Genomic DNA, 23698 nt, shown 5'->3' on the forward strand with positions numbered 1-23698 from the left:
GTACTTCTGCAGCTGCTACCACTGATAGTGATAACAGTAATAATAATAATAATAATAATAATAATAATAGTGACTATAGTAACAGTAATCATAGTGTCAGATATAAAAATGATTTATAGGTATAACAAGGGTCATGAGTGTGTACAGGGTCAGTGGTAATTATTACTGTTGAGTTAGTGTCTTCTGAAGGTGGAGACATTATTCAGTTCTCCAATATAATATGGAAGGTTATTCCAGAGTTGGATTCATGCTACTGAGAAGGACTTCGAGAAAGTAGCTGAACGATGGAGTGGGACAGAAAGGATTTTGCTCTGATGGGACCATGTTGTTCAGGTAAGAGCGTTAAGGGGAGGAGAGATATCAGAGACAGTGCTTGTTGTTAAGAGAGTAGAGAAGACAGAGGGTATGGCGAGTAGAGGTATGAGGGACAGTGTTCATTGATAAGACAGTTGAGAAGACACAAGGTATGGAAATTTCTCTATTCAGCCAGGATATCTGTGCATACTATGGTGAAATATGATCAAAGAGTCGAACATCACAAATCTAATGATCTCAGGCATTCATAGCCAGTTACAGGTGCTGTGAGCTTTCCTGAGAAAGGTTGTGCAGAGTAACATCGCTGTAATCAATAATTGGAAGTGCAAGTGTTTATGCAAGTTTCATATTCAGGTCAGAAGGGAAGAGCTTTTTATAATTTTGTAGGGCATGGAGAGACGCTGATGCTTTCTTGCACATTGCAGTTACATGCTCAGTTCCATTTAGATTTTAATCTATTATTATAGCCAGATTTCTTGCAGTAGGAGAGAAGTTGATATTTGTCCCATTTAGGGTTAATGATGGTATGGACTGCCCATATTCTGGACTAATGAGCCTAGAATGACCAACCAGTACCACATGGGTTTTGAATAGGTTGGGCTTTAACCCTATATCCTGCACCTATTTTGATAGTGCACACAGCTTAGCATTGAGATTATCAGTGGCTCTCTTAATACTCATTGGTTTTGCACTTAGATGTAACTGGAGGCCATCAGTGTACATGTGATATTTGTAGTAGGACAAAACTGCTGACACATCATTTATGTACACTGAAAATGTAGAAGACCAAATATCAAACACTGGGGGCTGACTTATACTACCAGCATCCATTGTGACTTTGTGGTGTGTGATGTGTGTTATTGGCGAGATGTCAGCTATGAGAGAAATTATTGTGCTGCACTGGGTGAGAAATTTAGCCTGCCAAGTTTGGGAAGTAAAATGTCAAAGTTGACAGTGTCAAAGTATTTGCTGAAGTTTAAGAATCACATGACAGTTGCCTCTGGAACCACAGATCATCTGTTACCTTTACTTAGACAGAAGTTGTGTTGTGATGTTTGTGGAAACCTTATTGGTATTCATGTAGTAGGTTGTTTACGGCTAGGTAGTTTGTTACCTGACCATGGACTATACAGGGTGGGCCATTGATTGTGACCGGGCCAAATATCTCACGAAATAAGCATCAAACAAAAAAACTACAAAGAACAAAACTAGTTTAGCTTGAACGGGCAAACCAGATGGCGCGGTGGTTGGCCTGTTAGATGGCGCTGCCATAGGTCAAACAGATATCAACTGTGTGTGTTTTTTAAATAGGAACCCCCATTTTTTATTACATATTCGTGTAGTAAGTAAAGAAATATGAATGTTTTAGTTGGACCACTTTTTTCGCTTTGTGATAGATGGCGCTGTAATAGTCACAAACACATGGCTCACAGTTTTAGACGAACAGTTGGTAACAGGTAGGTTTTTTAAATTAAAATACAGAACATAGGTACGTTTGAACATTCTATTTCGGTTGTTCCAATGTGATACATGTACCCCTGTGAACTTATCATTTCTGAGAATGCATGCTGTTACAGCGTGATTACTTGTAAATACCACATTAATGCAATAAATGCTCAAAATGATGTCTGTGAACCTCAATTCATTTGGCAATACGTGTAACGACATTCCTCTCAACAGCGAGTAGTTCGCCTTCCGTAATGTTTGCACACGCATTGACAATGCGCTGACGCATGTTGTCAGGCGTTGTCGGTGGATCACGATAGCAAATATCCTTCAACTTTCCCCACAGAAAGAAATCCGGGGGCGTCAGATCCGGTGAACATGTGGTGCTTCGACGACCAATCCACCTGTCATGAAATATGCTATTCAATACCGCTTCAACCACACGCGAGTTATGTGCCGGACATCCATCATGTTGGAAGTACATCGCCATTCTTTCGTGCAGTGAAATATCTTGTAGTAACATCGGTAGAACATTACGTAGGAAATCAGCATACATTGCACCATTTAGATTGCCATCGATAAAATGGGGGCCAGTTATCCTTCCGCCCATAATGCCGCACCATACCTTAACCCGCCAAGGTCGCTGATGCTCCACTTGTCGCAGCCATCGTGGATTTTCTGTTGCCCAATAGTGCATATTATGCCGGTTTACGTTACTGCTGTTGGTGAATGACGTTTTGTCGCTAAATAGAACATGTGCTAAAAATCTGTGTTCATCCTGTAATTTCTCTTGTGCCCAGTGGCAGAACTGTGCACAACGTTCAAAGTTGTTACCATGCAATTCCTGGTGCATAGAAATATGATACAGTTGCAATTGATGTTGATGTATTCTCAACACCAACGTTTTTGAGATTCCCATTTCTTGTGCGATTTGTGTGCTACTGATGTGCAGATTAGCCGCGACAGCAGCTAAAACACCTACTTGGGCATCATCATTTGTTGCATGTCGTGGTTGACGTTTCACATGTGGCTGAACACTTCCTGTTTCCTTAAATAATGTAACTATCCGGCGAACGGTGCAGACACTTGGATGATGTCGTCCAGGATACCGAGCAGCATACATAGCACACACCCGTTGGGCATTTTGATCACAATAGCCATACATCGACATGATATCGACCTTTTCCGCAATTGGTATAGAGTCCATTTTGACACGGGTAATGTATCATGAAGCAAATACCGTCTGCACTGGTGGAATGTTACGTGATACCGCGTACTTATACGTTTGTGACTATTACAGCGCCATCTATCAGAAAGCGAAAATAGTGGTCCAACTAAAACATTCATATTTCTTTACTTACTACACGAATATGTAATAAAAAATGGGGGTTCCTTTTTTTAAAAAAAAAAAAAAAAACCAGTTGATATCCGTTTGACCTATGGCAGTGCCATCTAGCAGGCCAACCATAGCGCCATCTGATTTCCCCCTTCAAGTTAGACGAGTTTTGTTCTTTGTAGTTTTTTCGTTTGATGCTTATTTCATGAGATATTTGACCCGGTCACTATCAATGGACCACCCTGTATATTCTAAGGCCTTGGACAGTGCAGGAAGAATGCAAATAGGTCATTTATCAGAGGGTGCTTGGCAACATTGTTTTTAAGTGTGCCTCAAATAGTCCTTATTTTTGGGACTTAAGGAAAATACTTGTGGCGAATGAATGGTTGAAGATATTTGTTATAGTGGGTAGTAGTGGGTCTTTAATAAGCTTCATTATTTGAACTGTGATGCCATCACATCCAGTAGCTGCTGATATGATATGCACGATGGTTTCTCTGACAGTATTGCAACTAACATGCTTTAGATAGAATTTTTCATCTCTACAGTTATTTACCACCCGTGAAGTAATCAATGCTTCTCTGTTTCATTTGTGGTTTTAGGTGTACCGGTTGAGTTCTTTGTCTGGGACAATGGGAACAGCTGTGCTTTTACTTTGCATATACCAAGACCACACAGATTTTTCCATAGGTCAACTGGTCTATTTCTGTTATTGCTTAATGTATGGGCATGCCTCAGTTTTGCATTTTTCATCGCTTGACTGACTCTATTGCACTTCTCCTTGTAAGCAATATGATTTTCAGGCATGGGGCTTAGTTTGTATGCCCCGTGTGGTGCATCTCTGAGATTTGTGAACCATTTTAGTTCTACAAATAACCAAGGTGCTGGTTTCCAAGTTACGTAGTAAACCAATGAAGTTTTTTGAAGATGTCCCCCAAACTATTTCTTGCGCATCAGTTGCAAGTTCAGATAAGTTAATGCATTTGAAGTCTCAATATGTAGTCAGTTGCGGTTTGATTCTGGGACATTCTAGAGAGTTCATCATGAAAATTATGTCATGTATGGGCAAGCCAGGGGACTTTGTTGCAGATGTATCTATGAGAGTGTGACTACTGTTTGTGTGATGGGTAGGAAGTAGCAACATGTTTGAAGAAGAAAGCATCAGCTTAAATTTCACGCTGGATGAACTATTGTATAGAAAATTTATTTAATGCCACCTGATATAATTATATGCTCCTATGTCAATTCGAGACTTGAAGGAGCAGTTTCAAAGCAGGCAAACCCACCTAGGAGGTTTGTGGAAGACACATATCAGGCCCTTTCTGTTAGATATTTGATCTCTGTGAACATACATTCTACTTGTTTGCCTTCATTATTGTTGGATGTGTGTAGCACAGTAATTTATCAATCAAAGTATATGTATGCCCATGCTCCACCCCTTCCTCAGTTACATCTGTCGTAGAAAGATGTAGCCATCTAGATTTACTGAACTTGTGGGATTACTTGGTTTGAGTCATGTTTTGAATGGTGTGTGTCTATATACAGAGTGAATACCTAAAACTTACACCACAAATATTGCAGAAATGGAAATTTCTATTGATGTGCAGTTTTTACAGAATGGATTGGTGGTCAGGGGCTCCTATTATTAGCCAATTACCAGACTAATAATATTTAGAAAGTGTATTTTTTTGTGGAAACATACACTTTTTAAAATGGAACAAAGCCTGTTGACACTAAAAGACTAAAAGTAGGGTAAATTAGAATGTCACTGGTGTTTGTTGCAGGATTCTAGTGCAAGTTGTTTACGAGATATCATATTTTGAAAAGTTTCCACACCAACACTTATTTGTGCCATTCAATCTGCATAGTTGTTAGCTGTGATTTTGCTATGTTTGCTTGCAGAGTGCTTGTATGTTCCTTCACTGCATTGAGACTTGTTACTCAGTTTGTGTGTAACAGACGAAGCAGTAGATCGTGAGTGGACGATGGGATTTACCAATGCAGAAAGAGCCGACATGCTCACAGTATATGGCAAATATTGGAAGAATGTAGTTCATTCTTGTACAGGTTATGCGACAAGATATCCTAATAGATGTCAACCATCTTGTCAGTTATTTTTCAACCTCTTCAACCAGTTATGTGATAGTGGTAGTGTAACACCTAGAAGATGTTACAGAAGGAAACAAGTGATGACAGAAGAGGGGGAAGTTAATGTTCTTTCTGCTGTTGCAGTTGATATGCACTTTAGATCCTGCACAATCCCACGAGGAAGTGTCATGACTCAGGCAAGTGTCCACCGACGTTCGTTCCGTCTCTATCACATATCCCTCCATCATGAGCTGCATGGAAAAGATTATGAGAATCGTGTTAACTTCTGTACATGGGCATTAAGATTGAATACTCCAGGTGTGTCATATACTTTGTTTAGTGATGAACCTACATTTACCAGTCATGGTCAGGTAAACCACCAAAGCGCACTGTTGGTCTGTCGACAATCCCTGTTGTCTTCTTGGCTTCATCAGGTGGAATGTCAGAACCTATGGAGTGTAACTGTGTGGTGTGGGATAGTGAACCATCAGCTTATAGGCTACCATTTTTCGTAGACAGAACACTGAACCCACACAAGCATTGCAACCTCCTAACAGATCATCTTCCACGAATGCTAGAAGACGTTCCTCTGCAGACTAAGACAAAACTATGATGCCAACATGATGACTGTCCAGCCCATAGTGCAGGAAGTACTACAGCATGTCTTCACAAATTGTTTCCAAATTGTTAGATTGGACACAGAGGATCTGTACCTTAGCTAACCCATTCCCTGGTTTTGTCGCTTGTAGACTTTTTTCCTGTTGAAAGACACTGCCTGCAAGGACATACCAACTACACTCAATGATATGAAATGATGTATTACTGCAGCCCCCTTGGACGTCTCTGCTGAAATGCTAGCACGTGTACAAAGGTTGTTCAGATGGAAAACTGTATGTATGTGATTGCCAGTGGTGATTTTGAACACAACCTGTGATGCTCAGTTGTCACATTACTGCTCAGAATCCACAGAACTAGTGTATGAACTTGTGTTGTTCTTTAGTGTGTGCTACCACAGGTATTGCACAGGTGTTGGTGTAGGAACTTTCCAAGATACTGTATCTTGTAGACACTAGAATCCTGTAACAAACACCACTGACATTCTGATGTACCCTACTTTTAGTTTGTTAGTGTCAATAGGCATTGTTCTGTTTTAAAAAAAAGTGCTTGTCTGCACAAAAAATACACCGTATAACTATTATTATGATCTGTTGTTTGGCTAACAACATTTATCCACATTTCAAGGGAGCTTCCATTCTGTGAAAACCACACATCACTAGCACTTTCCATTTCCATAATATTTGTAGTGCAAGTTTTAGGTGATTCATCCTGTATACAATGAAACTTTGCTTAACCGAACTTGGGTCAAGTGAAAACCAGGTTATCTGAAACAACTCTCAAAAACAAAAAAAAAGAAAAGAGAACCTGTACTCACAGAAACAGTTAGAGGTGAGTTTGTGCAGGGCTGCAGTTAGTGGGCGGAGTTGCTTCCCCACACAGCATTTCACCAGTCTAAATGAAGCTGCGTTGCCAACAATAGTGCATTTGAGCGTTTGTTTCCTCCCATTGCATATGTGTTTTTGTGCTATGCTACAGACTATGAAGTACACTATACTGTATGGTAATGTACTGTGATCCTAAAACTGTAATTTTAATTTTTTATTAGGAACATAAGCATAACCCAGAAAGAGTATTTTTGAATTCGTTTGATCCTCAAAACTTTCAAAAATACATATAATAGAAAATACTGTAGTAGATTTTTTAAATTCATGGCTTAACTGACAAAGTTGTTGTCTGAAGTGGCTTCCTTCTCCTGCACAACCCTCCCCCCCCCCTCCCCCAAAAATCCTCCTGAAGTTCGGTTAACTGTGGTTGTAGAGTGTGTGTGTGTGTGTGTGTGTGTGGGGGGGGGGGTTCTGTATCTAACTGTGTGTCTTAAGTGATGACAAATCCTGTGATCTGATACTTTGAGATTCTTTCTCTTGTTCATACACATTTTTGTGCATTTGTCCACATTTCAAGGGAGCTTCCATTAAATACCCTGTGTTCTGCACATACTTACAGTCATCAGGCAGTGTGGTCAGTGAACAAGCTGAGTATACTGATGACATTATTTCATAAATTGTTGACTTATTTTGGGAACATAAGTAGTCTTACGACGTTTCCTTTGACATAGCTGATGTTACTTTGGTTGCTGTTGAACATCACCGTCCCCTTTAATACACTCTGTTTTAAACAAATGAAGAAACACATGACATTTGACAATATACTCTGCATGATTGTATCTTTCTTACTAAATGTGACTGTTATAGTGTGTCAGTCTCTTGGGAATTTAGGGAGATGAAGCCAACCTATTTTCCACAAGTTTGTTGACTGAGCGAGATGGTGCAGTGGTTAGACACTGGACGGAGGACGACGGTTCAATCCCGCATCTGGCCATCCTGATTTAGGTTTTCTGTGATTTCCGTAAACCGCTCCAGGCAAATGCCGGGATGGTTCCTTTGAAAGGGCACGGCTGACTTCCTTCCCCATCCTTCTCTAATCCGATGAGACCGATGACCTCACTGTGTGGCCTCCTTCCCCAAACAACCCAACCACAAGTTTCTTATTTCCTGGACCCATGGTTCTGAAAGGAGCTTCATTTTCCCAGGGAATGTTATTGTGGCAAACATTAGAATTTGCTTCAGGATCCATCAACAGGCAGGCATTAAGGATTTGGTTTGTAATTCTGTGTATCTCTTCTTTTGCCCTTGCTATAAACTTAAATGACGTGCTCTTTTCCAGTCACATATAAAGGGAAGCAGTAGACATATCCATGAGTAAGGATACAGATTTTCCAAGACAGTACTGTCTTCTCCTCTTATCTCTTAATGTCTACATTGTTGATGGGATGTTGAACTATAATCAACCTTCTTTGTATCTCCTTTGATCTTTGTCCCTGGGTGATGTTTCTACTTAATCATTCAAAAGTCCATGTGCATTTTCTTTCCAACCCTTTTCCATTATTTTGTCAAATGAAAGAACTTTAATGTTTAAAACTAGTCTTTGTCAGGTTTTCACTTCCACATGGTTGCCATGAGTCAAATGCGATATATTTTGAATTGGATGACACCTTCAATATGTAACATAAAACTTAGAGCAGGTTAATGTGATCACAAACTTTGTTAGGAATAGTCCTGCTGCAGGTTGCATGCAGTAAGACATCCTTCAGTTCACCCAGTTAGTTAAGAGGGAGCACACAATTTAATTTGGAATCATAAACAGATTTCATATTTTTTGTGTGAGTAAGGTATTACGGCAAGTTATGTTGACTGTTAGAATATCTCTCTCTCTCTCTCTCTCTCTCTCTCTCTCTCTCTCTCTCTCTCTCTCTCTCTCTCTCTCTGTGTGTGTGTGTGTGTGTGTGTGTGTGTGTGTTTGAGAAGATGATAGCAAAAATGTGCATTTATGTGTTGTATTTTCTTCTCTTACAGCATCTGAAGACTTCCTACTTCCAAGAAAAATGAAGTCCTTCTCGTCAACAAAACGTGCAAAAAGTTCTGAGCGTGAAACTGCTGCCGCTTCAGCGAAGAGAGTGAAGGCAGAGCCCAAAATCTCAAAATTAACAGCAGATAGCACTGAGGCTGGAAACAAGAAGACACGTCAGCAGGCTATACAAAAACAAGTGAAACAAAAGCGTTCCAAATCAGCTACTGCGTTTACTATTGAAAACAAACGTACAGATCCCACAAGAATAAAACAGTTAAATCAGCAGCAAAATAATGGTAAGCATTTTAGGTATATCTACTTTTCAACTTTTTGTATTTTGCCCAGACTTAGTATATACTTATGGCAAGTTCATTGTCAGCAGACAGTACTGAGACTGGAAACAAGAGGACCCGTTTGGCTATGCAAAAACAAGTGAAACAAAAGCGTTCCAAATCAGCTGCTGCATTTACTACTGAAAAGAAACATACAGACCCTACAAGAATAAAACAATTTAATCAGCAGCAAAATAATGGTAAACATGTCAGTTGTATCTACTTATCATGTTTTCAAAGTTTTTCACAGACTTAGTGTGTTCTTATGGTAGGTTCATTGTCAGCAGATAGCACTGAGGCTGGAAACAAGAGAACACGTCAGCAGGCTATACAAAAACAAGTGAAACAAAATCGTTCCCAATCAGCTGCTGCATTTACTACTGAAAAGAAACGTACAGACCCTACAAGAATAAAACAGTTTAATCAGCAGAAAAATAGTGGTAAGCATTTTAGGTGTATCTACTTTCACGTTTTTCACAGACTGAGTGTGTTCTTATGGTAGGTTCATTGTCTGCAGATAGCACTGAGACTGGAAACAAGAGAACACGCCAGCAGACTATACAAAAACAAATGAAACAAAAGCGTTCCAAATCAGCTGCTGCATCGACTACTGAAAATAAACGTACAGACCCTACAAGAATAAAACAGTTTAATCAGCAGAAAAATAGTGGTAAGCATTTTAGGTGTATCTACTTTCAAGTTTTTTTATTTTTATTTTTTAATTTTATTTCCCCAGCCTTAGTATATGCTTCAATTCATGTGTTTCTTTTAAAGTTTATCCAGGGGTGGCATAAGTTTTGGAAATCAGGAAATTTCAGAGTATTTCAAACATGTCAGGGAAATCATGGGAATATCGGGGAACTTTGGAAAAAAAAAACAACACTGAAAAAATCTCATTTTTATCTCAGTTGATGAAATGGATTGTTTACAGAGATGTCATGCTTTGTCACTGGCTGGGCGCAGCTGAGTATGTGCGTCACTTCCCTACTCCCTCATCCCTACTGCTTCTCCCTTTCCTACCACTCCCCTCAGCTTGCAGTCATTACTGCCACCACTTCTTGCTGTTAGCCTAGCAACTGCCGATGAGCGTCAGGGAGGCTTTGAGGAGTGGTTTGTTTGGATCTGATTCTTGGAGTCTGTAGATGCTATGGCCGGAGATGGCAGTCATGTCTGTGTCTGGGTGATTGTGTGAATGTGTGTGCACACTCATTTTCTGATGTGCACTATGGCTGAAAATTTAGCTGTGACAGTGTGATTGTTCAAAATGGTTCAAATGGCTCTGAGCACTATGGGACTCAACTGCTGAGGTCATAAGTCCCCTAGAACTTAGAACTACTTAAACCTAACTAACCTAAGGACAACACACACATCCATGCCCGAGGCAGGATTCGAACCTGCGACCGTAGCGGTCGCGCGGTTCCAGACTGTAGCGCCAGAACCGCTCGGCCACCAGCAGCCGGCAGTGTGATTGTCTTTTCTACAAGCCTGTCTGCGCACAGCGATCAACTTTACGGTGAATTACTACCTATCCTATTATTGATTCTCATAGTATTTGCACAAGTTATCTGTTGCATGGATTGATTACTGCGGTCTCATTTTCTGTCTGTGTCTTGTGAATAGTAGGCCACACGAGTGGATTTTTACTACAGGCCAAAGCTGCAGGCCATTTCTGCGGGTATCTGTAATGGATTGGGCCTGCCAATCTGAAGCTTGTCATTCCACATTAATGGCAAATCCTGCCCATCGGATCTAGTCTCATCGATCTGTCACCAGGTTGGATTTGTTTGTGTGTGGCGTATGTAGCTGATTTTTGTGGTTTATCCTTGGACCCAGGGCTGCGGTGCTCTTTGGCAGGCCAGAAGCCTCGGGCAAGTGATTTCAGGAACTGCGACTGTCTCACTGCAAGTACATTGTACAGAACAGTGTTTTGTAGACATTTTATTTATTCTAGTACATTTTGGCACTCCAAAAGTAGCTTGTATATTAGAAAGAATGGATGATAAGAAGAATAAAATTGTGGCAGTCACTGGCAGTTAGTACGTACGCTATGTACTCCAACATTTCTCAAAAGAAAAATTACACAATATCTGTAAAATAATAGACATAACATAGTGGGTAATAACTGACAATAACAAACATAGTAGAACCAACCTTTTATTGGCGGTCACCTATAGTATTGGTTTACAAAACTTTTCCCCATCATATACACTTCTTTCATGAGGCCTACTGTTTCCTGAGGTTATTTCTGAAATAAATGAAGGTATTTTAAATCTCTCTTGTGACTCCAAGGAAATGCAAATTTTTTTCATTAAATGTGTTTCATTTTATTGAAATAAAATAACATCAGTGGTCTTAATGAAACACACATACCACTTGGCTTTCTTTCCCCATATAAAAGCAGTTTGTTCCAAAAGATATTGATATTAGTGCTTCAGATTTTTCTCGCATGAATAAATGCTGTCTGCTTGCAAGTTTTTTTTTTTATATATATTTGCTCATTTGACACTATTTTTTCTTGTATTGTAGCTGCAAAGATGGATTTAAAATACCTTCAGTTGTTATAAAGCCGTAATGGATGATATGGTCACACTAATGAAGAATTTATTTTCTGAAACTTCAGTTCAAGTTTTGTGACTTAGTTTTTATAACAATACTGTGGTCCACAGTTGAAATACTGTCTAGACTTTTTCAATGATCTCTTTGTACATCCTATTTTTTACATTTTTGTTTGTGTAATGTTCATGTGTCAATTTTCACAAACAAGAAGTTTCATGGTACAGTTGTGTGTTTTTCAGATATGGTCATTGGTCCAGATCTTTCATTATATTTGTAGCAACTGAAACATGCTGTGTCTTTAAAACCACTCTCTCAGAAGTGGCGAATTTCGAGCAACAGCTACATCTCTCTTGTTTCCATCTTAACATTTACTTTCTTTGGCAAAAAAAGTGGGTTTTGCGCAGTGTCACCTCGCTAACATCCTAATGCACTTGCTGTTGTGACAGAATCCTGAAACGTGGTTTATTAAGTGAGGAAATGTGCTCAATTCAGGAAAAAAGTGATGAAAAATTACATTTTCTGTTTAAAAACAAATGTGTAATTTCTTAACATATTTTGTTGCAAAGCCACAGTAATTCTCATTTGAGCAGCTATTGAAGATTTAAAAAAATTACATCATTCCATTACACAAGTCTACAGTTACTCATATAATACAGTAGATAAGAAAATTCCATGTGCTTATCAAGTAGGAAAATACTCAGATATTTCCGTGCTATCATTTGCTGAAATCTCATTTCGATAACTCCGACCATTTGTTAGGCATGAGGGACACTGTGAATATTTTATTCTCACATTCTGCGGATACAGTCTCGGGGTAGGGCCTCCACAACACACAGGCAGGAGCTGCAGATATCAAAGAATTCGCTGGAAATATCCATGGCTCATTGAGAAAATCCATTTTTTGTGTGGCGTCTTGCCTTCGAAGGCACACCAGCTTTTGCTTGTTGCAGGAGTATTGTCAACAAACAACTTTCCATCCTCAGTTATGTGCATCTCTCGCAGTGTTCTAGTAGCATATCATGGTGAAATCAAGCAAGGTGAAATTCAATACTGAATGCACTATATTTCATCTGCATTTTAAGCTATACCACTGCTGCCATTATGCCGGATCGTTTTAAGACAGAAACTGGGACATTGTATCTTTTCTGATATCAATTTGTAATGTGTTGAAGGAGAGCTGATTATAAAAGAACAATAAACCTGAAAATCTGCTCGCCTTTAAAAAAAAATTTGCTCTGTATGCTGGCTGGAAAATGAAGATGTGGCCGACTGGGTTGTAAAAATCATCCCCTTTCTAAAGACTCATGTGGACAAAGTAAAGGAGCACAAGATTAAAATAGATGCTTACAGCTGTTGAATGATGTTGAAGTACCTCGTAGATCCTCTGCTGCTGGCTAAAATATCTTTTTTTAGGTTTCTTTCAGGGCAGGTCATGCTCTTTTTGAGAGAATTCTAATGTGTGACCCCCATGATTACTCTCCTGTTCAGTGCTTTGTCATCTCTGCTTGCTTATGTGGTGTCTTTAGTTGTTAAGGCTCAAGTATTATCTGCCATGAAATCAGTGTGTGATAATAAAGCTGGCCTTATCCCCACAATGTACATGAATTTAGGTCATGCTGTAAGGTCTGAGCTCAGAAAAGTAAACGTGCATACCAAAGATATTTTAACTTTCAGAACAAGCACAGGCTGATTGAAATGTGCCCAAACCTCCTCCTAAAGTCACCTTTGAAGTACAGTATTTGTAGATAGATAAGCTTTTGTGATAAATAGGGGCTCAAGAACTAGCCAGGCATTGAATAAGTGCTAAGGACTGTGATAAAGTTGAGAAAGAATTCACACAGCTTCTTGGTTAGGAGAGATTTTTGGGCCTCTGTGCAAATTACAGGAGGACTGAGATGAGAATTGATCACTTCTGAAGAGACTTATTGGATGGTGATAACACCTGTCAGCATTTGTACAGCTTTATTCAAAATGTTCTCATTCTTAGCCATGGTCAAGCCGTCGTAGAGCAAGGTTTATCCATTAATAAAGCGTGTATGGCAGTCAACCAAGAAACCAAGTCATTGGTAGCCGTATGTCAAGTATATGATGGCCTGAAATCAGCTGGCGGTGTCTTCAAGATTGACATTAACAAGGGAATGATTCTGGACCATTTGCAATGCTGGAGATAAGTATGATGAGCGTTTAAAGCAGAAGCAACATGAAGAACCTGAAGCCAAGAGAGCTAGATGGAAGAGATCCATTGTCCAGCAACCTAAAGAACTGGAGGCCAAAAAGTCACGGATATTGTCCAAAAAGGCCACTGTAGTGAGTGGAACTGATGAAGAGATTGCTTCTCTCACAAATGAGTTTTGACTGGTTTCATTGATTGATTTGCAGTGTTTGTTTGACAAAATACAGAGTATTATTATTTGGCAGAGAAAAATCACTAAACGTACCCCAGTGCTGTTATAAACCACCTTTATTTTGTGTTGCTTGGTCTGATGCATTATCTTGTCTGGAAAGTTCATAGATCCTATATGGTAGGATGAAGGTGTCATCAAAGTATGAAACCCGAATGAAAAAGGTGACTGAAGAAACCTGTGTCTACATTTTGATGTTCAGTGTACCAGACTTGTCAGGATATGAAAACATGTTTTAACACTGTAGTTTGTGTGCATTTTTTCCAAACCCTCTTGTAATATTTATTGCCAGAATCTTGACTGTAGCAGACAGCCCATAACAATCAATGGTAATTTAGGGAAATAATGGCCAGGCAGCTTATGTGCCGGATGTAGGCTGCACACAAAGAAAAGGAAATTCATAAACCACGCGTCCGGCCATTCTGATTTAGGTTTTCCGTGATTTCCCTAAATCGCTCCAGGCAAATTCCGGGATGGTTCCTTTCAAAGGGCACGGCCGACTTCCTTCCCCGTCCTTCCCTAATCCGATGAGACCGATGACCTCGCTGTCTGGTCTCCTTCCCCAAACCAACCAACCAACCAACCAAATTCATAAAGTAATTAGTTACAAAATGTGTGATTCAACTTGATGCCAAAATGCATTTCAAACAATGTATCTTACAACATTTGTTACTCCATTTCCATCAGTTGTAAAGGAGCCTCACAATCATTTGGTGGATGAACCTGTTACTTCACAGCCTTTTCAGGCATGTGCCGTTACCCTCATCACTGCTTCAGTGTGTCAGTATTTATCTCAACTTTCCAATTTCAGTTGGGGTTCTGTGGAAGAGTTTAAGTTTGTGTCCTAACCCAACAGACACTTCTAATCTGTCGGGAGAGTGCGTGACAACTGATAATTCTCTGTGGAAAGAAAGATGTATTCTGAGGAATAATTTTTGATGTCATCTCTGCTGCAATATTTGTCCTCAGCCCATCATTTGAAAATGACTTATAGTGTTTGAGACATAAAAAACGAGATAGTAGCAGATCAGTATTGTTAATGCATAGGGGAATTGCCATTTCCAGCAATGTGTTACGAGGAAGTTTGCTGATGTTATGATTTGAACTGTTGTTAAAAATTCTTATTTTCTTCCTTAACAACTTTTCAGATAAGTCGTGTATGATGTTGGGCAGGCAGACATTCAGTATTTGCTGCATGTTAACTTCAAGTACAAATTTTAAATTTCCTATGCCTGCCTCACAGCTTAAAATTTGTTTGGATTTTACATAAAAGGACTAAAAGTGTCACCTAATTTGCTGAAAATGACGGAATTTTCACATATTGTAACACCTAATCAAAAGGCAAAACTTCTGCTTAGTTACAATTTAATCATAAGACTGTGTCAGTCTATTAGACATAAAAGCAGTTTTGACAAACTTCAAATTTGGTATTGATCTTAATCTGATAAACAGTTTTCTGTTCATATTAAATTCTTGTACTGTGATTGAAGCAATTTGTATTATGATTTAATGGCATCACATATGTTTCAAAGGTTTGATTCCATGGAAAATATGTTTTATCTTTTTAAGCATTGACAATAACTAGCACATGGTCTTAATATAAACAGATTAAAATTAAAGTATTCAACATGGTGTATGAGATTTTTGAGTGATAAATTGTAAATAAGTATTGGGTTCCACCATGAAAGATTCTTTTAAATTATGATTTCATAATATGTCACTATCATAGATATTAGATGGACAATTTTATCCAAGTAAAATTTTCTGTACACACTTTAATTCTTTGCTTTGATAAATTTGTGTATATAAGGATTTATCATGGACATACTGATATGTGTCAGTATTTGTTTTGCATTTGAAGTGGACTGATACATTTGTAGCATTTTTACACGAGTGTTTTACAATGTAATTTTCACCACCTGTGTATTTAAAAATTGAATAAAGCAATTAAAGAAGTAAGTTAACAGTAACAGAAGAAAAGTTCTTGAATAAAATATTTGCCTCAGTTTTTTCTGATTTATCATCAGCAATTACGGGATTGCTGTCAGTTCAAAGTTAGAGTTAATGTGTTAATAAAAACAGAAATTCTTCTTCTAAAAATGGCTTTCATTTACACAACTTACCTGTTTATTTACCCTTCAGATCATAAATCCTGTAAAGGAGACAACTTTCTGTTCATTCAAAACTAGGAGGGTTGGTAACATGTTTAGAAATACAGGAGTCCTTGCATTTTTTGACAACTTATGTTTTTATTTACCCTTGAGATCTAAAAATTTATCAGGGAAAATTTCTAAAACTTGTCAGGAAATCAGAGAAATATCAGGGAATTTCACTTGGCCAAACTTGTGGCAACTCTGTCACCAAATGAGATGGCACAGTGGTTAAGATACACTTGCGTTGGGAAAAATTGATGTCTAGCAATCCTGATTTAGACTACTGTCATTTTCATAAATCTCTTCAGATGAATGTAACAATACCAGAGAAGGAAAGCTGCTACTCACCATATAGCGGAGATGCTGAGTCGCGATAGGCACAACAAAGAGATTCACACAATTAAAGCTTTTGGCCATTAACGCCTTTGTTTTGTCAGCAGTACACACACACACACACACACACACACACACACACACACACACACCTGCAGTCTCAGAGAGCTGAAACCACAGTGTGGTTTCAGCTCTCTGAGACTGTATATGTGTGTTCAAGTTGCATTTGCGTGTGTGTGTGTATATATATAAAGTGTGTCTACTGCTGACAAAGGCCTTAAGGGTCGAAAGCTTTAATTGCGTGAATCGTTTTCTTGTGCCTATCGCTACTCAGCATCTCTACTATATGGTGAGTAGCAACTTTCCTTCTCTGGTATTGTTACATTCCATCCTGGATTTTCGATTGTTTGATTCTTCAGATGAATGCTAAGATGCTGATGTTGCCTCTTGTTGATAAGATGTCAGACTGTAATTTTTCCTTCTTTTGTTCCTGTATGACATGGTTACTTGTACAATAGTGGCTGTTGAAAAGTCCCTGATTTGTTTGTGGAATCCTGCACACATTTTGTACACACACCAATATTTATACTGTATCTTTAATATGATTATTGTCCTTGAAAATTGTTTGTGATCGAGATAAAACTTTTACTACCATCCGCTAAATGGTATTTTACACACTTCCACTTCAGAAGCATTAGTTTTAGTGCAGCCTTATATCTCGTGCTCATAGGGGATTCCCCACCCTCCTTACTGTTCTGATATATTATTTATAGCGTCACTACCATAGTGCCCAATTGTTTATGTATATTGGAGGGTGTAACTCCATTTTATAAACACTGATGATTAAATATATATATAATATATAGCACTATCTATTGATGATTTCCAGGAATGAATCTCATTGGACACTCCTTGTATTGCGTATCTTGTGTTACATAAGCTGAGCAGTTGCCAGTGATTGACGCAAGTAATGACTGTTGTATTCACAGGATTCATTATGCTACATTTGTCCTGCAATCATGACAAATGGCAAGCACTTCAGGGAACTTGGCCAGGACACCCACATTCTCAGGACTGGCTCACATCGCTTTGATGAAGCAGGAATTCTTGACTTGTGGGTTGGTCACTGCTGCCAGTCTCCAATATGAAATAATCAGTGCATGGATTGATGATCACTGTTTCACATGATGGTGATTGTTATTGTGTATTTAGAAGAATCTTCTCATATCTACCCAGATCAGGGCAATGATGAAAAAAATCTATAAAAATATTAAAAGAAAGGTGGCTCACTTCTGCAGTAGCTACCCATGGGAATAAGATATGACTATTTGTCCAGTTGGACCTTTGGGTAGACAAATGCCCTACCTGGCAACAAGCATGAGTGGCCATTCCTTCTAATAAGTCATATGAGAAGGTGCAGAATAATAATTTTTTTTTTAATTAGGAATTGTGAAGGAGATTCATTGTAGAAGATATCATCCTTCAGCATACATTAAGCTTTGTGCGGAATTGCAGGTGTACTTGGTCACCACACCTTTGAATGCAAAATGCCTTTAAGTTAGTGATTGTGACAGACTTACACCCAATGCTTAATTTACTCTTCTTCGGACTAAAGGGTATTTGTCCAGTTTCCACAGTTTTACGGGAGACAAAAAACAGGGTTCAAGTGACACCTGGCTAAGTTTTAGCAGCAGAGTTCTTGTTTCCTCTCTTTTATGGTGTAGTTTTAGATATCCAATTCATACTCCTTAACATATAATTTGTCTCGTAGAGCATATCTGAGTGAAAACTGTTTGAAGAAAATTGTTACATTCCTTCGGTTGTATCTTGTATCTTTTGGATCAAATCTGTGACTGCGTACACCATTTTGGATAAGTTTAGAAATGTCTAGTTTTACACTTTGTGAAGCCTTTAAAGAAGACATTCCATACCATTTACTGACATTTTATTGGATTATACAAAAGAACAAAATTACATCATTTTGGACTGCTAGTTCGGAGAGAAGTCTAATGTAAAAATGAAGAGGGATCAAAGAACTACAAGCTGATGATGCTTTAAAATCTTCTGGAAATTCATAAAAGTGTTCTCAGTACATTACTAACCTTTGATTCTGGTATACACTCTTATAACTCAAGGGAGGCTTCTAGTGCATCAAGACCAAACTCTCTTCTTAGCACTCCTATCTCTTAAAAGTTTTGTGATAATTCCAAAGTTGCCATGTAAATAATAATAATAATAATAATTATTATTATTATTACAACAACAACAATAATAACAATAAATGAAATAAAATAAAACTTTAGGTCACTAGCACTACCTAGAACAGATAGTTCAAAAGCTCACTGGTGATTGAAATATAGTGGATTTAACAGTGACAAATAGATCTGATCTCTTTGAGGACGTCCACATTGTAACCAGCATCAGTGACCATGATGAAGTGGTTGTAGCAACAATGATTACCAATGTACACAGGGCAACTAAGGCAAGAGGGATGATTTACGTGTTCAGTAAACTAGGTAATGAGTACTGTCATATCTCAAGAGGGGACATGAAACCTTTCGATGTGGCTGACAGAATGTAGAGGAAGTGTGGCTCAAGTTTAGAATATTAGGTGATCAGGCACAAATGTATACTTTGTAGAACAGTTTGTGCTGGTGTGCATTCTCTGCAAAGGCACTCCTAAAGAAACAGTGACTACTTCTCCATAGCTGTAAAATAAAGCTTAGTAGTACAGATAGATATATGATAAATGAAACATTTTTGTCTCTCAAAAGGGCAATGAATAAAGCCCTCAGTGATGACCATAGCAGAATCTTAACAATCAGCCACTCGCGAAACACAAACTAATTCTGATTGTATGTTAAGGCTGTCAATGACACCAGAATTAATGTCCAGACACTCATGAAATAACTCAGGAACTGACATTGTTGGTAACAAAGCAAAATCAAAAATGATAAGCTCCATTTTCACATGTACCTTTACAAAGGCAAATCCAGGATCACCACCACAGTCTTGTCCTACTGCAATGCCAAGTAATATTATGAATGAGAATAATGAATAATATAATTAGTTTCAGCAGTGTGAAGAAACAGCTGAAATTTCAAAAACTGAACAAAGCCCCCGGGCGCAGTGGAATCCCTGTCAGATTCGATACAGAATTTGCAACTGAGCTAGCCCCTCTTTTAACCATAATGTACCATTAATCCCTCAAGCAAAAATCTGTATGCAGTGATGGGTGGAATGGTCACACCAGTGCGCAAAAGAATAGCAGAAGTGATCTACAAAACTATCACCTAATATCTTTGACTTCCATCTCGTGTAGAATGTTAGAAAATATTCTGAGCTCAAACCTAATTAGATATTTCGAACAGAATGACCTACTGCATGTGGAGCACTATGGATTCCAAAAACATTGGTCATGCAGAAGTTAACTCTCAGTTTTCTTACATGACACCCCGAGAGCCTTGGACCAATCAGTTACATAGATGCAGTATTTCTTGGCTTCTAAAAAGCATTTGACTCAGTACCAAACTAATGCTTAATAATGAAAGTATGATCATATGGTGGTATGAAATGAAATTTCTGAGTGAATTGTGGATTTATTGGTAGGGAGGATGCAGCATGTTATCTTGGGGGGAGAGTTATCAATATATGTAGAAGAAACTTCAGGTGTACTCCAGAGAAGTGTGTTGGGACTCTTGTTATTCACATTGTACATTGATGACTGCACAGTCATTTTTAATAATAGCCTCAGAGTGTTTGCAGGTGATGCAGTTATCTTTAACGAAGTACTGTCCAGAGAAAGCTGTACAAATATTCAGTGAAGTCTTGATAAAATTTCAGATTGGTTGAAAGATTAAAAATTTGTTTAATATCTACAGTAATGTAAAATTATGCAGTTCATAAAATGGATAATGTTGTATCCTATAATTGCACTATCAATGATCTACAGTGGAAATCAATTAAGTAATGCAAATAGTTAGATGTAACAATTTGTAAAGATATGAAATGTTGTGATTATATAGCCTCACTCACAGGTAAAACAGGTGACAGACTTATGTTCATTGGTAGGATACTGGGTAACTGCAGATAGTCTACAAAGGAGATGTTCTTAAAAAATACTTGGGTGGCCCATCCTAGAATACCGATCAAGTGTGAGGGGCACCTACCTAATAGAAGACCTTGAATGTATATGAAGAAGAGCAGCCCAAATAGTCACAAGATATGAATAAAATCCTTTTGGACTTCAGGCTTCATTATTTTGAAACTAAGAAGCACTATTAAAACTGATATTTTGGCCAGTGTTCCTCTTCAGAGTGACTAAATCTTGGTTGCTGGGGATGGTCTTCCCTAAATACCAACCTATTTCTGTTTCAAAGCTACAACCGGTGTCACTTTCCTGAATATCATTGGACAGTTCAAAGTCTAGATGCCTGTTGAGAAGTGGCTGTATGGAAAGTGGCTGTGTTATTTTGACAGGTGACTGACAGGCAACAGATAGTTGTCAACTTGTACACATGTGCGATACTTTCCTGAAACATGACATCATTAGTGTATCCAGATTCTGAGGAGCTGCTGGCTGGCAGACACACGCAGCCCTTTGTACTGGAATTTCTTTCAGCCAGGCCATCGACAGCCTATAGCCCTCCTCTCTGTTCGTGCCATTGGGGCGTTTAATTATTTCAGTAGTCTCTGTTGCTTTCTACTGCTGCATTCATGGCTCCTGGACAAGTGCACAGAATTCTTGAAAATGGACGGGTTGCTCACAGTCCAGTTTGTGTTTGGCTATTGGTGATTTACTTTTCCCTTGTTACACAAAACATTCATACTTTGACACACGGGTGTTAATTGGGCCCCTGATTTTGCCAACATCATTTGTACTACAGTCACATCGGCATTTGTAAACACATATAGCATTTGAGAACATCTATGGAATCCATAGTGGGCCTCAGTAGAGTGTGGATCTTGTGGCTGCTCTAATATTGGTTTACTGCCTCCATGGCATAGCACTTTGCCTTTGCAGTCACTGACAATTAATAAGTTAGGTAAACAAGCAATAGGACGTTGTTGTTCTGCTCCTTTGTGTGCTTTGTCTTTGCTGTACCTCACATATTCTACATTTTTATCAGTGTATCCATTGAATTGAATATTGTGTGGAGCAACTGTGTTGTAGTTCTTGTTCTGACTACCACACTTCTCAGAATGTATTGTATTGCCTGTGATGTTTGAAAGAAAGAATTTTAGATATTTTAATAAACATGAGACCATCTGTACAGCTTCATGACCAGCTTTGTGCCATCATTTGTGCCACAGTTGCCATCCAGGTAGTATCACAAAAACAATGACTGCCAGTCATCTGTAGTTGACATGGTTTAGGTGCCAATGACATGCTTCATTTGTGTTGTCCTCAACACAAAATTACTACTTTGTTGCAACCAACCAGTTGTTTATGTGCTTTCTGTGTGGAAATTTGGTTGTTTACTGAGAGGGCTTCGATTTTCATTGTATACTGCTGTTATTCTTGTTTTGGAATTAAGATGACTCAGTTATGAAACACATAGTCAACTGAGCATCATATGCAAGGTGTATGAATGACTTCGTGACCGTAAAGACTATCCCAGAGCAGATGAAATCTTTTCGGCAACAGTATAGGCAGAGAATATGTAATGAAGCACGGGGAAAGTAAACCTGTGATCAAGAAACAAAGCATCTCTGAAAAAAGGTTTTAGTGGAAGAACAACTTTCACTGATTTGCACCTATACTAGGACATTGTTCATTGCACTGTACTGGAGTTTTACAACTATAGCAATTATCCCACTTGGTAAAATGTGTCAGAAGTATTACATGTCGGAACTGATTTCAATTGGAGCTGCTATTCAATTTGCAGAATTCTGAAATCTTTGGGACTCAGATAAAAAAAAGGGGGGGGGGGGGAATAGATACATTCTGCTAAAGAGATTCTGATTAGAAGTGGCTAGGGTAACTTTTCTGATAAAAATGTACAATGTCGGAAAACAAAGTAAAATTAAAATAATTTGCCATATTTGTCTATTTGAGACATGAATCAATCAAAATTCTGTCAGAAAGCCAGGGGCTAGTCAGCACCACCAGACCACCTCTACTGTAAACTCTTGAGTATACTTCACAGACCATAATTAGGTATGATGGTGGAATGTAGTGTGTTTCGGGGAATGAGGGCCTGCGTTTCTCTGCCTGGACTGTGAGGAATATATATATATATATATATATATATATATATATATATATATATATATATATATATATATATATATTTAACACACGAATTTTATAAGGCTTTCTCAGGCATGTGGGGCTCTGCTTGGTTCAACATTTGTCTTCCTAGCAGCTTGTGGGATCCCTATGGAGCACCATAAATTCATATCTCCTCCTGATGGAAGATTGTGCTGTCAGGTAGTACCTACACTCATACAGCAAAGAGAGCTTGGTTGGTCAGGCTGCCCAGAAGTAGTCTCAGAATTATAGTATAAAAAGGCACTAGCTTGCCACAACTCTTTTGTTGTTATCAAGAGAGGAGAGGGAACCCTTGAGAAAATACCCACTTACTGTATTCACAAGGCATTGGAGGGTACTGGCAGCTCCTTAAAAAGTGTTAAACGGCTTCATAATGGAATAGTTAGAGTTGAAACTGCCATGTCTAACCAAGTATCTTCTGGGATGCAAAGCCTTAGGTCACTACCCTGTAGTGGTTGAGTTACATAATACCCTTATTCGGGAGGACGACGGTTCAATCCCGCGTCCGGCCATCCTGATTTAGGTTTTCCGTGATTTCCCTAAATCGCTCCAGGCAAATGCCGGGATGGTTCCTCTGAAAGGGCACGGCCGACTTCCTTCCCTAATCCGATGAGACCGATGACCTCGCTGTTTGGTCTCTTTCCCCCAAAACCAACCAACCATAATACCCTTAAGTTTTGTAAAGGTGTTCTACCCTGAGGAGTTACTTGAAGAATCAAAACATATGGGTGTCATAGAAGTGCAGAACTGCATGAATTCTAACATTCAACACTCCACAATTACCTAAGCATGTTTTTGCAGGTTATATCAGTCTTAAGGTTGGACCATTTGTTTCAAACCCAGTGTGATGCTTCAAATGTCAAAGGTTTGATCATATCACTGTGGCATGTAACGGGAGGCCTACCTTTGGAAACTGTGGAGGCTCAGATCACAAATCAGATTATTCTTGTTCACTCCCTTCAAAATTTGCAAACTGCTCGGGTGATTACCCAATGTGG

The 23698-nt window shown here is 38.7% G+C and overlaps 1 protein-coding gene across 6 annotated transcripts in view; it reads left to right on the plus strand.

Annotated features, from left to right (window-relative positions):
- LOC126248614 (pumilio homolog 3-like) overlaps positions 1 to 23698 on the plus strand; it is a 179852-nt gene that overhangs the window by 28273 nt on the left and 127881 nt on the right. For 2 of the 6 annotated variants that reach the window (XM_049949762.1, XM_049949763.1), the window contains 4 exons: positions 8656 to 8946; positions 9030 to 9182; positions 9255 to 9422; positions 9500 to 9652. In XM_049949762.1, coding sequence (XP_049805719.1) covers positions 8685 to 8946; positions 9030 to 9182; positions 9255 to 9422; positions 9500 to 9652 — 736 coding nt within the window. In that variant the 5' untranslated portion in view covers positions 8656 to 8684. The remainder of the gene's footprint in view (positions 1 to 8655; positions 8947 to 9029; positions 9183 to 9254; positions 9423 to 9499; positions 9653 to 23698) is intronic. The other 4 variants (XM_049949764.1, XM_049949765.1, XM_049949766.1 and 1 more) reach the window with 4 other exon arrangements.

The sequence above is a fragment of the Schistocerca nitens genome, chromosome 3 (genome assembly GCF_023898315.1).
Source record: "Schistocerca nitens isolate TAMUIC-IGC-003100 chromosome 3, iqSchNite1.1, whole genome shotgun sequence".
In the NCBI taxonomy this organism is placed as follows: Eukaryota; Metazoa; Arthropoda; class Insecta; order Orthoptera; family Acrididae; genus Schistocerca; species Schistocerca nitens.